General features: G+C 48.5%; 1 protein-coding gene across 1 annotated transcript; it reads left to right on the top strand.

Annotated features, from left to right (window-relative positions):
* The first annotated feature begins 7,147 nt into the window (after positions 1–7,147).
* IRX2 (iroquois homeobox 2) lies at positions 7,148–12,903 on the top strand. Its single transcript, XM_071455532.1, has 5 exons — positions 7,148–7,477; positions 9,281–9,686; positions 10,082–10,825; positions 11,549–11,616; positions 12,306–12,903. Exons 1-4 carry the CDS (start codon positions 7,235–7,237, stop codon positions 11,590–11,592), a joined length of 1,437 nt encoding a protein of 478 aa, XP_071311633.1. The 5' UTR covers positions 7,148–7,234; the 3' UTR covers positions 11,593–11,616; positions 12,306–12,903.
* The last annotated feature ends 754 nt before the right edge of the window (positions 12,904–13,657 follow it).

Below are 13,657 nucleotides of genomic sequence, written 5' to 3'. Positions count from 1 at the left end.
ATATCAATTTAAATTTTATGAAAATAAAAACTTCAATTGCCCTTGGCTTGACTCTGCTCATTAATAGAAAAAAAATCAAAATTACCATAAATCTACCTGTGTGTTTGTGAATTATGCATTAGTTTAAAATAGATTTTGTTTTAATACATCATGCTATTGCTAAGTACATGAAGATGTAATAGTTTTCCCAACTGTGATGACAGGCTTTCTGTTCTTTTTTTCTGTCTACTTTTGGAAATGCTCCATCAACCTCAAAATGTTTTAACATACAATGGGGATAATTGATTGTTCTGAGAAAGGAAACTACCTAGTTTTAAAAGGATACAAAGGGGTCTCATTGTTCAGGAAGGCTATTTAAAGAAAAGAGTAAGACTTTCTGGTTTGGGAGTGTGGGTAGGCTTGATCTAGAAATGTGTTTGTTGGTCTACAAAGGAAGGATGCAGGTAGACGTGTACACGTATGGAGGTGAAGGTGCTTGAGAATGAACGAGAGAAAAGCACAAAGCAGGTGAGCAGGTGCTCTCTAGTGTTAAAAGCGGTGATCAAACAGATTACGGCAACAAGACAGGGAAAGGCAGACTGACTTCAAAATTGCTGAAAACAACTGTAACTCTGGCACGAGTATGAGGGAGAGCCATTAGAATAACTCCATTTATACACAACTACTCTGGGTGAAGCACTCCCAGGAGCCTGCCTACCGGAGAGCCCAAACCTACTTGTTGACTATCCCTGTGCCAAATTTCAACGTGAGCCCTTAAAATAAAGCGACTGTCCAGTTACACCGTCCCACTTTTCCTGTACCCTGTCCGCCGCCCGCTTCGCAAGCGCGCCAGGCGCCGCAGGCGCTGAGCTGGAGCAGCATTCCCGAGCCGCGCTGGCCCAGCGGGAAACAGCGGCAAAGACGTGGCACTGCCTGCCCACCTCCCGCGGGGCCGGCGTGGGCCATGGGGGATGAGGACGCTCCTTCCCCCGCAGCAGGCGGCACAAGGAGGGCTCCGAGCCCCAGCCTGTGCGCCCCAGCCCGCTCTTCACCGCCCCGCCGGCCCTGCCGCAGCTCCGGGGGGCACCCGCCCTCATTCCCTCCCTCCCTGCCTCCCTGCCTGCCGCCGGTGGAGGGAGGCTGCCCGGCTCGGCCTGGCACGGACACGGACCGAGGGGCTGCAAGGAGCAGGCGCGGCTCCGCCGGGCAGCGGCGGGACCTCCGCGCCCCTGCCCTCACTGCCTGCATTGCTCGCGGCTCGTTCAGAAGCTAAATAGTGTAACCTTTTCTTTTCTTTTCTTTTCTTTTCTTTTCTTTTCTTTTCTTTTCTTTTCTTTTCTTTTCTTTTCTTTTCTTTTCTTTTCTTTTCTTTTCTTTTCTTTTCTTTTCTTTTCTTTCCTTTTTTTATTTTTTTACTTTTTTTTTTGTCCCTTTCCCCCTTGAGAATGATGAACTATCCCACCTGTGGATCGTACACTTGTTTTCTCCCTGAGAAACGCTGTCTGCCTTTCAGGTGAAAATAGCAGGCTCCAGGAAAGCTTTTGAGGTCTTTTATCTTATATCTTTATACCTGCGGATACATATTTGCTTATATTTCCCTAGGCGAAAAGTTACTAACAATCTTAATAACAGTGTGACATAAGGGAAGCAACTTTCCTAAGCCTCAGATCTGTTTTTTAGAAACCCGCTTTAGCTTGGGTTTTGGGTTTATTTATTTATATATTTGTAAGCACTCCCCCAATAACGTCTCAAAAGGAGGAAAGTAAATCCTGGAAAAGACGTGGCCCGTTATTAGTGCAAATTGTCGAAGCCACAGACGCCTGGGGATTTTTTTTTTTTTTTTTAATAAGAAGCTGCAAACAAGGGGTGTGTTTCATATGGGTCTCTTCTTACTCTTTTCGTGTTAAAGAGAGTAGTCTAAATTCTCGGCGCTATCCTGGGCAGACCCTTCTTGCATTGTATTTTAAAAATGAAGTGCACTATTGCACTTTTTTCTGAACTGAAAATTAAAAATTAAAAAAAAAAAATAAAGGAAGAAAAAAAACTGGGCCAAGGGGAAAACAAGTGACCATAACTCACGCGAACAGTCTACCTTTTAGTGTAGGTATTACGGGAGGAAGTTAGATAACAGTGTTAATTAAAATAATGACCGAAATATTAAAAGAAATGTCAGGGAAGGAGCTTCCATGAGCAATTCCGCTGCAAGTGCTCGGGAGCGCTGGAGAATCCATTGCCACAGCGCCCCCTCCCACACGCGGCTTGAACTAACGATTTTATCCCGAAGGCGGCCAAAGAAAAGTTCTTTCTTTTCCTTTTTCCCTCGCCGTTTTCACCGCTCTTCGCTTTAACCCCATGAGCAGCTCCACGAAGGGCTCGCCCAGCTCACCCCGTCTCCCCGCGTTCGCACAGGTCGCTCCCGCAAAGCACCTCGCTTGGAAAGAGCCCTGAAACTGGGCTCCTTTTACTAGAAAACCGGACAACTCCGCTTGCACAGTATGCGTGTGTCATTTGTTATTTTTAAATACAATAGTCTATTATTTAACGTCGTTGTCTCCGGGAGATGGTGGCGGTCCCCCATTTCATGAGAGAAAGGAGAAAGCATTCCCAGACCATTGTGTGGTTATGTCGCAGGAAACTGTTTCAGCTGCGCATTGTGTTACATCTTCAAACCCCACCAAGTTCCACTTCTCTTTGCTTGAAAAGTTGCTGTGACCAGTGTCACGACAATTGGGCAATTGGCATTGTGCGGGTGACAGGCGTGTGCGCCTCTCCGGGCCGCAGGGAGCCCTCCCGGGGAGGGAAACCTCTCCTTCACCCCAGCGAGGCTTGTGTTTTTATGTTTCTTCTTCTTCTTTCACTTGTGTAAAGCCGGGGGGAGCGGGGTCCGGAGCGAATGGCCCCCGGGCAGACGCCCGAATGCCGGGCAGAGGCAGCAGGAGCCCCGTCGCCACAGACGGGGCTTTCAACTTCACCCGCCCGAAAACTTCAGCCCCTGTCACTGGTGCAAGGAGATGTAGCTAATAAATGACAAAACGCAAAACCTGTCTCCCAGGACAGCAATGAGCGATAGCAGGGGGTGGTGGGGGAGCTCTCGTCTACCTTCTCAGCTCTGCTGGAAGAAACTGAATTAAAGAAGACAAGGCGAGGTCGCAGTTTAAAATCTGGAAAGGTAAACGCTGACCTAATGAATAGATTATTAAAATAAAAAACACGGTGTGCAAAGTCTTAATGTCTCTGTGTAGGCATGTTAATTTGCCACAGTTATTACCAATAAAAAGTGCATGTAATACTATTCTGGTGTTTAACAGCGCAAGTTAGACGGCTTTGTATTAGTAACGGGTAGTACTGTGGGAAAATTAGATTTCGGCGGTGGAGCCAAGCAAATGAAAAACCTCTTCCCTGCGAAAGGCATTTAAATCAAACAGAGATAACTCCGAGAAGAAGTTAAATACAGACACTGATCGCGGTTTAGAAACGTTATTGAAACAGTTTTCTGGTTTGTGTACTGCAAAGCCTTCGCCAGCTATATTTAAATGACCCCACCAGCTATTAGTCCTCCACATTGTGCAGAGTCAAATTAGTGGTGTACTTGTAATAAAATGCATACCGGCTCCTTGCAGTGGCTAAATCCATTCCTTTCTGAAGCCATACAAAAATTATGCAAATCAAATCAACGCAAGAACTTGTCTTTGAAATGATAATATTTTACTCCATTAATCTCTGATTGCGAAATTAACCCTGTTTCTGTATATGAAACAATATTTTTGGACTGCACAAATCAGAAATATAATCTGTTGCTCTATGTGTTTGGAGGAAGGGGAATAATGTTCCTCCTGATTTAAACATTCCTCACACCAAAAACACAAAAATGTATTCTCGTAGAGGAAAGGCATGCAGATGGAGGCAAAACCAGCACCTACATTTTACACGGATGGCCACGTAGACCTAACGTGTGTAGCATATGTCTATGCGTGTAGATACGTATGGAGATTTGTATCTCTCGTGTGTGCGTGTGTGTCTGTGCGTATCTACACACACTCCGCACTGAATTACATCAGTTCTCTTGGGATCACGGTATTTATTTAAGTACTCTTCCCAGGTCATAACTGTAACACTCACTTAATAGCATTAATCCCCTGTTATAATGTAAACACAACGGCCATTGTATTCCCAATCTGTATTGTTCCACTAATTATTAAAGAGGAAGAACTAAAAGCAATCAATTCGCGAAGATAAACACCACTTCTGGAAAAAGAACAGCTTCCCAAATAAAAATGCAGAGAGTATAGCACATTTTGCAAGGCATGCAGGTTGGCTTAGAGAGATTCATGTATGACTTTATAATGTTATAATTAATTTTGCATTCTCGGCTCTCCAGCTGCTGCTCCTTTCAGAAGCAGAGCTCATATACTTAGAAATCGGTCTGCGGAACACAGCAATTGACTATTCAGATGTAGTCGCATGATATCGATTATTCCATAGAAACACTGAAATATGAATATGTTTTATATAAAGCCCTTGTTTTTAGAGTTTCTATTTTTATTTAATATATGCGCATTAATCACCAAGCAGGGAAGCAAATGTCTTTTCTGTAATCTGTTGCACTGAGTTTACCAGTTGTTTATCACTCTCTTATCAGGAAGTCGGGAGTTAATGACAAGAAATACCTGTTGGTGTTAACCTCCTCCCCCTCACCTGCTTTTTTAAGGATTGCCTCTTCTACAGGCCAGCTGATAGATCTGGATAGGAATTAATCCGGTATGTCTGGTGGCCAGATCTCTGCTGCTGCTTGTAGCGGCAGGGGTAAACTGGTATGTGGGTTTCACGGAAAATGAGGAGAGTAAAGGAGAGAAATAAAAACTGAGATAGAAAAAGACATCGGAAAGCTCAGATTGCTCCAGACACTTCACACATCCCGAGGTTTGACCGTAGTTCCAGCACGGCATTTTCCCCGCTATGTGCGCCAAGCTATTGAAACCGCTTCTCCAAGTGTATTTTTTTTTTTTTTATCAGCTGCATGTTTAATTGATTAACAATAGGTTGCTCTGCACACCCGCAATTTTTCAGCTACTGCCATCTCCCCTCCTGCCGGTGGCCAACCGATTCCCCGGCGTCGTCTCCATCCTACCTGACTGAAACTACTCGAGGGACTTCGTGAAGAACTCGGCCATAAATGTCACGCAACTTCATTTCTTTAAGTGCGCACTCATAAATGTTGAAAATAAAACACAGTTTCATTAACTTTTTTTTTTTCATTTTTCCCCAGCACCTAAACAATATTAATGAGGGCGTTCCGGGCTGGTAACTTGCTGAAGGTTGCACGTGAAGGGCTTGTGGGAAGCGCGGTGGCTTCCAGAGCTGCGGTCCCATCCCTACCTGCCGGACCGAGCCCGATCCTGCTCCGCACGGACGGCGGCGGAGTTGCGGGGCGCAGGTGCGGACCGGGATGCACGGAGAGGCCTAGCACGCCTCGGCCCCCTGCAGCGGCTGGGTGGGACGGGCAGGGCCCAGCGCCGTGCCCCGGGGCTGTCGGACTGAAGGAGCGCCGGGGGAGGGGAGCCCCGGCCCCACCGCGGGTATGGGGACACCGACACGGGGGACCGCGGGCACCGCGACTCGTCCCGGGAGCAAAGGGCAGAGCTTGAGTGCGGGCAGCTCGCCGCCGGCTTCTGGAGGGACCTTCTAGACTAACCATTAAAGAAATGTACGTGCACACAGACGTGTGTACTTAGGCTTGCACTGAGGAGACGAGAGCGGTGCCTCCGCCTCGTCGTCCTGCGCCCGGGCCGGAGCAGCGCGGGCACTGGCTGGAAGCTGAAAGTGTCCAGGGCCGAAGGGAGAGGGCAGGAGAAATTAATTGCATAGATACTATGTTCCAGGAGATTTATCTGATCTGCCAAAAGGAGGAAGGGGTGAGGGGAGAATGCAGATAGCCCCCCGGAAGGAGTCACCCAGGCCTCTTGCCCATGCATCAGCGAAGGAAGAATAGAACTGAAAGAAAGATGGGGGGATTTTTTTTCCTTCATGTGCAAACGCGCTGCATGACTAGATCGTCACTGTTTGTGGCAACTTACAAAACTGTAAAGTTCACGCTGCCAGGGACAGTGAGCTCTTGGATCTGCTGATTTGAGCAGTTGCTCCTCTCCCTACCATATAGGGCAGCACTTTTACCAAGTGCTCGCTCTCCCCTTGCGCGCTGCCCGGCTCCGCCGCGCCCGGCCCTGCGCGCTCACACGCGTGCGAGCGCGCACATCTCACACATCGCGTGTGCGCGCCTGCAGCGCTCCGGAGAGTGCGTGCGGGAGGAGATGCAGATATCCCTTATCCACGTCCTTCTGTGCTGCCCCTGTGGATATAGAAAGAGGGAGAGAGGGTGTGTAATGGAGAGCGTGCGGAAGACTATTCATGGCTCCGCGAGTCCGGAGAGGAGCTGATGAACAGTATCATCGTTTGGCTTCAGCAGCGTGCTCACAGTCGGAGAGGCTGCCTTGCATTACAAAGCCTGCCTGCCTTCCCCGCCTGCCTGCCGGCCGCGGGAGGAGACGGAGCCGGGGCCGGGGCCGGAGCGGGAGGGGGCGGGCCCGCCGGGCTATGCAGATGAGCGGCGGTGATGGACAGCTCTGTTTTCCAATGTCCCTCAGAAACTCGAGTGCTGCTTCCCTCAACTCTTCACTCCAGACTCTATACTTCCCCCAAAATACAGGCTCGCAGGCGCAGGGGGAGCTGGCTGGCTGACTGGGAGAACTCCATATGCAGCAGCCACTTTTCTGATTTCGGGGTCTCGCTTCTCTCTCTCCCCCCTCCCCGCCCTCCGCCCCCGTCCTCCTCTCTCCTCTGTTTCTTTCCCTTTCTCTTTCTTTTTTTTATTAACCCTCTGTGCTTCCATCTCTCCCAGATGCCCTTCCCCCCCGGATAGATTTCTGACCTTTCCTACTAATTTTCCATTTGGAGGGTTCTTTTGGGTTTTTTCCTCCTGTTTGTTTTTATTCTGATCGGGTGCGCATGGGGGGGAGCCTATAACAATTCTGATTCTCTACATAACTGCACAGAGCCAGCCGGGGGGGGGGGGGGGGGGGGGCGGGGGGGAGAGAGAGAGAGAAGGAGGGAGGGAGAAGGAGGGAGGGAGGGCGGGAGGGAGGGAGCGGGAGGGCGGGCGGGAGAGAGGGAGAGCACGAAAGCAGCGCCAGGAGCAGCGGCAGCAGCAGGGCCGGTCACCCTCGCCCCCTCCCTGCTCCTGTGCACGCCAGTGCAAGCCATGTCCTATCCTCAGGGTTACCTCTACCAGCCCCCCGGCTCGCTGGCTCTGTACTCCTGCCCGGCGTACGGGGCGTCGGCGCTGGCGGCCCCCAGGAGCGAGGAGCTGGCCAGGTCTTCGTCGGGATCGGCGTTCAGCCCTTACCCGGGATCGGCAGCTTTCACCGCCCAGGCGGCGGCCACAGGCTTCACCAGCCCGCTCCAGTACTCCACAGACCCCGCCACGGGATTCCCCTCCTATATGGTAACTACCGAAGAGAAACCCTCTCCTTCTTCATTAGCATCCGCATTCTCATCCTCATCATCTTCAGCCTTTCTCCTCACACACTCACCATCAGCCCCCGACACCACGCCGCACAAGCGGGCGCCCCGCACCGCCGCCGCTGCCGCTCCGCGCCGCGCATCGCTCCGCGCCGCCCCGCAGCCCGGCCGGGGACGAGCGGAGCGGAGCGGAGGCGAGCTGAGAGGAGCGGAGCGGCGGGCCGGGGCCGGGGCCGGGGCCGGGGCTCCGCTTCGCGTCCCGGCCAAGCGCGGTGCCGGCTTGAGTCCCGGGCTCTCCGCGCGGTTTGAGGAGCCGGGAGGGCGCTTTGGTTGAGGAAATACGGATGGTCTCAGCCAGTTGGGTTGGGGTGGATGCTTTCATTCTCCCCCCGTTCCCGTGTCTGTGTGTCCCAGGCTTTCCTTCTTATTTTTTTTTTTTCTTTTAATATGTATTTTTTCTTTTCGTAGTGATAGCACAAGGGAGGGTTTATTTTTCTTCTATTTTTTTTTCCTAATTTTTTCTTCTCTCTCTCTTTTAAGTCGGTGTTTAGAGGAGCTGGGGGCTTTATCCCCGTGTGGTTTTATTTACTTTCAGCGTGTTTTGTGCTAATGGTTTAACTGGATTTTGGGAATGAAAAGGAGCATCTGTTTGCGATCTGTGAGCTTCGCTTAAGCCCAAAATGGTCGTAGTGGCCGCAGTTTCGGATTTCACTTTCTTCTTATTAGTTTAAGGAGCAGTTGCAATTGCGTGTTGTGTGTGTTCTGTGCATAAAGTATATAAATAAAACCATAAACTATATAAATAAACTGCACGTCTAGATGGTTATATAGTTTTATAAACACGCGTGCACACAGAGAGTCAGACACATATCTAGTCCGTACACACAAAGACCTGTGCTCGGAATTTGAGGCTAGAGCCGCTGTCGATATCCTAGGAGAGGATGGCAGCGGGGTAGTTCTCTCTCCCTGCAAAGTGACAGGGAAACTACTTGCTTTCCGTCTGTTCATAATACAGTGCATAAATTGTCGTGCAGTCTTTATTCGGGGTGGTATAAAAGATCTGAGGGTCTCTCTTGTTTTTCCTGTTGAGAAGCAGTAGGCGAGTGGCTGGAAGTTGCAGCGAGGTTGTGAACTGTGCGGGATATTGGGCGATGTTGAGCCTATGACTCTCCGATCTGCGGGGTACAGAGACGTGCTGCAAGTTAGCGAGTTTCTTAGGGATATCTTTAACTTTTCTTGCATTATGCAGACTTAAATAAGCGCAATTTAAACGTTAAAGAGCGAATTAAAATGCTAATTACATCGCATTTGAACAATTCGAAACGGTGCATATCTTCTGATTTGCAAATTGGATTTGCAATGCATTAGTGCAGTGAATTGCTAAGTGGCGGCTTTGTTGTATTTTCTATAGCAAAAAAGGAAACATCTTTTGAACCTTTGAGAGAAATGTTGATATCAAGACGCTACCTGTAGGGCCTTTAAAATGTCTACGCGGTTCAAAAATTATATTGGGAAATATTCAATTACAAGGAGCTGAAATTAGCCAGAAAGATTAAAACATCGCCGATTTTAAGCGCGTGTGCCTGTGTCTGTGTGCTGGGCGGAGGAAGGAGGGGGGGGAATTGTAACTTAATGGCCTTTGGGTGCTGCTACTCCCCCTCATAGAATATGGATACAAGACACCATCCCGGGGAAATACAAATATAACCGCCGATCTCGCCTTGACAACTCACTAATGGCTATCAGCAATAACAAATTGCCAACCCCACCGTTTTGTTCTGTCCAGGGCTCCCCTTACGACGCCCATACGACGGGGATGACCGGAGCCATCAGCTACCACCCGTACGGCAGCCCTGCCTATCCCTACCAGCTGAACGACCCCGCGTACAGGAAAAACGCCACCCGCGACGCCACGGCCACGCTGAAGGCCTGGCTGCAGGAGCACCGCAAGAACCCCTACCCCACCAAGGGTGAGAAGATCATGCTGGCCATCATCACCAAGATGACCCTCACCCAGGTCTCCACCTGGTTCGCCAACGCCCGCCGGCGGCTCAAGAAGGAGAACAAGATGACCTGGGCCCCGCGGAACAAGAGCGAGGACGAGGACGACGACGAAGGCGACGGGGCGAGGAGTAAGGAGGAGAGCCCCGAGAAGATGCCCGAGAGCAACGAAACCTCGGCGGAGGACGAAGGTAGGCGCGGGGTGCCTGCGGCCCCGGCGGGGTGGCTCCATCCCGCCCCGTCGAGTCCCCCGGGAGCGGGGCAGCGGGGTAGGAGCGGGGGCGCGGCATTTAACAAAAGCGACCCCCAAACCCGTCCCGTCTCGTCGCCTCCGGCTGCTCCGGTCACTTGTCGCCGATCGGTGCCTGTGGCCGAGGCGGGCGGGGGGCGGCTGGCGGGGAGGTGCGGGGGGCGCCGCGGAGGAGCCGGCCCGTGGGGATGGATGCTCCTGGGAGCGGGAAAAGGCCGGGATAGCTTGAGCCTGCCCGGCCGCAGCGGTGGCGCGGCGGTGGCTGGGCTCGCTTCTCTCCCGCTCTGTTCTGCCGCCCCTCCTCACTGCCTCTCTGTGCCCGGCGGGCCTCCGCAGGGATCAGCTTGCAAGTCGACTCACTGACGGACCACTCCTGCTCCGCCGAATCGGACGGCGAGAAGCTGCCCTGCCGAGCGGGAGACCCCCTCTGCGAGTCGGGCTCGGAGTGCAAAGACAAGTACGAGGACATCGAGGAGGAGGAAGAGGACGACGACGAGGACGACGAGGAGGACATCGAGGAGGATGACGGCGGCGGCGGGGAGCGCGACCCGCCGGCCAAGCCCGCCACCTCCTCGCCGCTGGCGGCCGTGGAGGCCCCGCTCCTCGGCCACCCGCACGCCGACGCCGCCCGCAGCGCTAGCAAGGCGGCGCTGGGGCCCCGCGCCTCCCCCGGCCCCCCGACGCCGGCCAGCAAGCCCAAGCTCTGGTCTCTGGCCGAAATCGCCACCTCGGACCTCAAGAGTCAGACCCTGGGCCAAGGCTGCCAGCCTGCGCCGCTCTCCTCGGCCACCCCCGCCTCCGCCCCGCACAGCGCTGCCTACTCGCCCTCCTCCCTCCTGGGGAGGCATATTTATTACACCTCACCTTTTTATAGCAATTATACAAACTATGGGAACTTTAACGCTCTGCAGAGCCAGGGAATCCTGAGATACAACTCCGCAGCAGTGGCTTCAAACGATGGACTAAGTCAGACTGTCCTAAATGCCAGCTCTGTCCACAAACAGAGCAGTGACTCTTTGAAAACGATCACTAACCAGCTAGAACAACATTACAGGCCCTCTAGCTATGACTCTAAGAAAGGTAGGTGACTTGTTTCTGCCGCTTTCTTCCCTCTGCTCCCTCGTCCTCTTCCCCCGACCCCTAGACGTCCCCTGCGCGCTGTAAATACTGAAACCTTCTCTGGAAAAAACAGCGAGCTCGGTGCCACCGCTGCCAGAGTGAAGATGGGCACTCACATAACCTGGGGATTAAAACCGGCGTGTCGCCGTCGTATCGGTACCTGCCCCTAATAACCGAGAGAGGAAATGTGAAAGACGACTTTTAGATCAGTCTCACAGGCTGCAGATGCAGCTTGAAAGTAGGTTTTTTAAAAAAAAGGAAAACTACACACAAAGCTATCCAGACAGCATTGGTGTCATTGCCTGTAATTTTTTTTTCCTGACAAACTGGTTTGACTCTCTTTGTTTCCAGTATTCTCACGGGGTTTTTTTCAGCTTTGGGTTCAGGTAATTGCTGACCTTGGACGTGAAATTACGCGGAGCGTGACATTTTTTGTAACTGGTTGCTTCTTGGTTTGTTTGGGTTTTGGGTTTTTTTTTTTTTTCCCGAAAAAGTTTCACACTAATATGATTGTCATCTTATCCTACAAAATTACTCGAGATACAGGCAAATATAAGACATTGGCTAGTCTTTTAAACGACCCAGCTGCGAATTGTGCACCAGTGAGGGTTGGGACCTACACAGACTGTATAATCTAGTTAGCTGGCTGTGTCCTGTGACTAACTGACGGTTATATTTTGACAGATCCCACTGAAGTCTGCACAGTAGGAGTACAACCATACCTATAGAAGTGCAATCACACAGCAATGCAAGTAAGTGAGAACATTTTCTATTACACTGATCATTTGGCATCAGGTCTTAGACGTGCTGCACAGTTCTAGACTCGCTTAATGTTAATTTCTTGCTTCGTTACTTGAGAGTTTGGTCACAAAGTAAAACATTATTTTTTCTGCTGTTTTCGGAAACCCCATATGACTGCATTTATTTCTTGGGTTTGTCTTAATTTTCAAGCCAGGTTAGACAGTTCCCTCACTTTGCATACTCTTCACTTGTGTAAGGCAAAGCCGTAGGGACTACTTAAAAGTTACGGAAAGAAATCTTCAGGAAAAAATAAAAAACCTTTGAAGGTATTGTTATTTTAAAACAGAGTGCTTGTGCTCACGTGGCAGTGTTAAAATTGAGTGGGGCTTCACGCAGTGACTGCGTGTTTAAAATAAAAAGGACAACTGTAAGAAACCGACATGAATCTTATGCAAGGTAATCTGTGACTTGGCTCTTGCCTAGCTAGCAAAGGCACTCTGAATACTTCCACTACTTAGAGCTAAATAACAACAACAAAAAAATCACCTTGCCTATGTTTTTCAACTAACTTCTATTTTTGTTAGAAGAAATTAAACGAGTAAGAATTTTGCTTTACTTCCTTTCCCGCCCACCCCGTTTAATGGTGTTAGAGTTTAATTGAAGGATTTTTGGATGATCTGGTTTTTTCCTTGGTCCACAGGTAGGTGTCACAATTGCTTTGAAAAAAGTCAGCAAGCCATCATCTCTCCCCGAGCTAATATATATAACAAATCTCTAAATCCGGATCACATCTGGTGCCACTGTATAAAAGAAGACCACAGAGCACTATTAAATCTTCAGAATCTAATTATTAAACCAGAATTTTGTTGGACATATGTGAGTTTGCTGGTATAGTATAGTTTCCCCAATGTATGTGTGACTTTTGAAAACAGATCTGTTTTTCTCAGGATATCTTGAATTGATCACTTCATTGCCACGGTATCTATTCGATAGGTGTGATAGGATTTATTGTAAAATTTATTTGTAAAAGATGTATACAGTAGAGATAATAAAGACGTGATTGGAGAACTTGAGTCCTTACAAAGTGGAAACAAATTTGATATTTATTTTTGTAACGATATAAAGCTTCTAGTAATTTATGCAAGTTGTATTGCAATGAAATCTGAACTTTTTGTAAATAAATTTTGCCTGGTTTTTATTTGAAACGTTGATGGTTATACAATCTTTGGTTGTTTAACAAGAATTCTTTACTAATTTATATCTCTAATTGTAAATAAAAACAGACTAGTCTGCAACAACGTTGTGTTTTTCGTTCATTTCCCTCAAAATACTAATTTATTATTTAGAAAAGGAAGAAATTTGTAATTTCAATAGTAGAGCTGATATCATAAAATGAGTAAGCAATTTAAACATGTTGCAAATATATACTTTGCATAAATTAATTCCTTCTGGCTTGTTCCGTTATACTTAAGCTTTAAATACACTCATATGAACAAATACGTATTTGTATATATACATGAATATGCGTAGAAAGGGTGATTGGAATTTATGCATGTTTCTTATAAACTATTTATACTGGGTGTGAAGTAGCTCTTTATTTACCATTCTTTAAATTCACTATTATAGGGTAAAAAATATTATCAACCACGACTTACTTCTAATTACTTATTTTCAGCTTCTGGCTAAAATATGCAAGGAAAAAAAAAGATTAAAAGTCCAAAACCTGTTTGGGGTTTTCTTAATGGTTTTCCCTCTTTATCTTGGTAAACCATACCTTTACAGTTACATTGGAAATCTGCTTTGATTTGAATCATAAAATTAGCCAACCCATCATTTTAATTTTTAGTAAAATAACGGGAATCCTCGTATAATATAATTCCAGAAAAGAAACGAACAATCATTTATTTTTCCCAAAAGATAAATTGAGTGAATATAACTTACGGTTATAAAACAAGAATAATAGCTTCTTAGATTGCCCTTTAATCAATCATACACTTATTTTTCAAGAGGCTCATCTATTTTATTCCATGATTAATAATGTTCCAGCGTGAG

Source organism: Agelaius tricolor, unplaced genomic scaffold (assembly GCF_023055355.1).
Source record: "Agelaius tricolor isolate 1412-34295 unplaced genomic scaffold, bAgeTri1.0.p SCAF_2, whole genome shotgun sequence".
NCBI classification, from domain to species: Eukaryota; Metazoa; Chordata; class Aves; order Passeriformes; family Icteridae; genus Agelaius; species Agelaius tricolor.
Note: the sequence above shows the minus strand (reverse complement) of the source record. Positions and strands in the feature narration are given on the sequence as shown.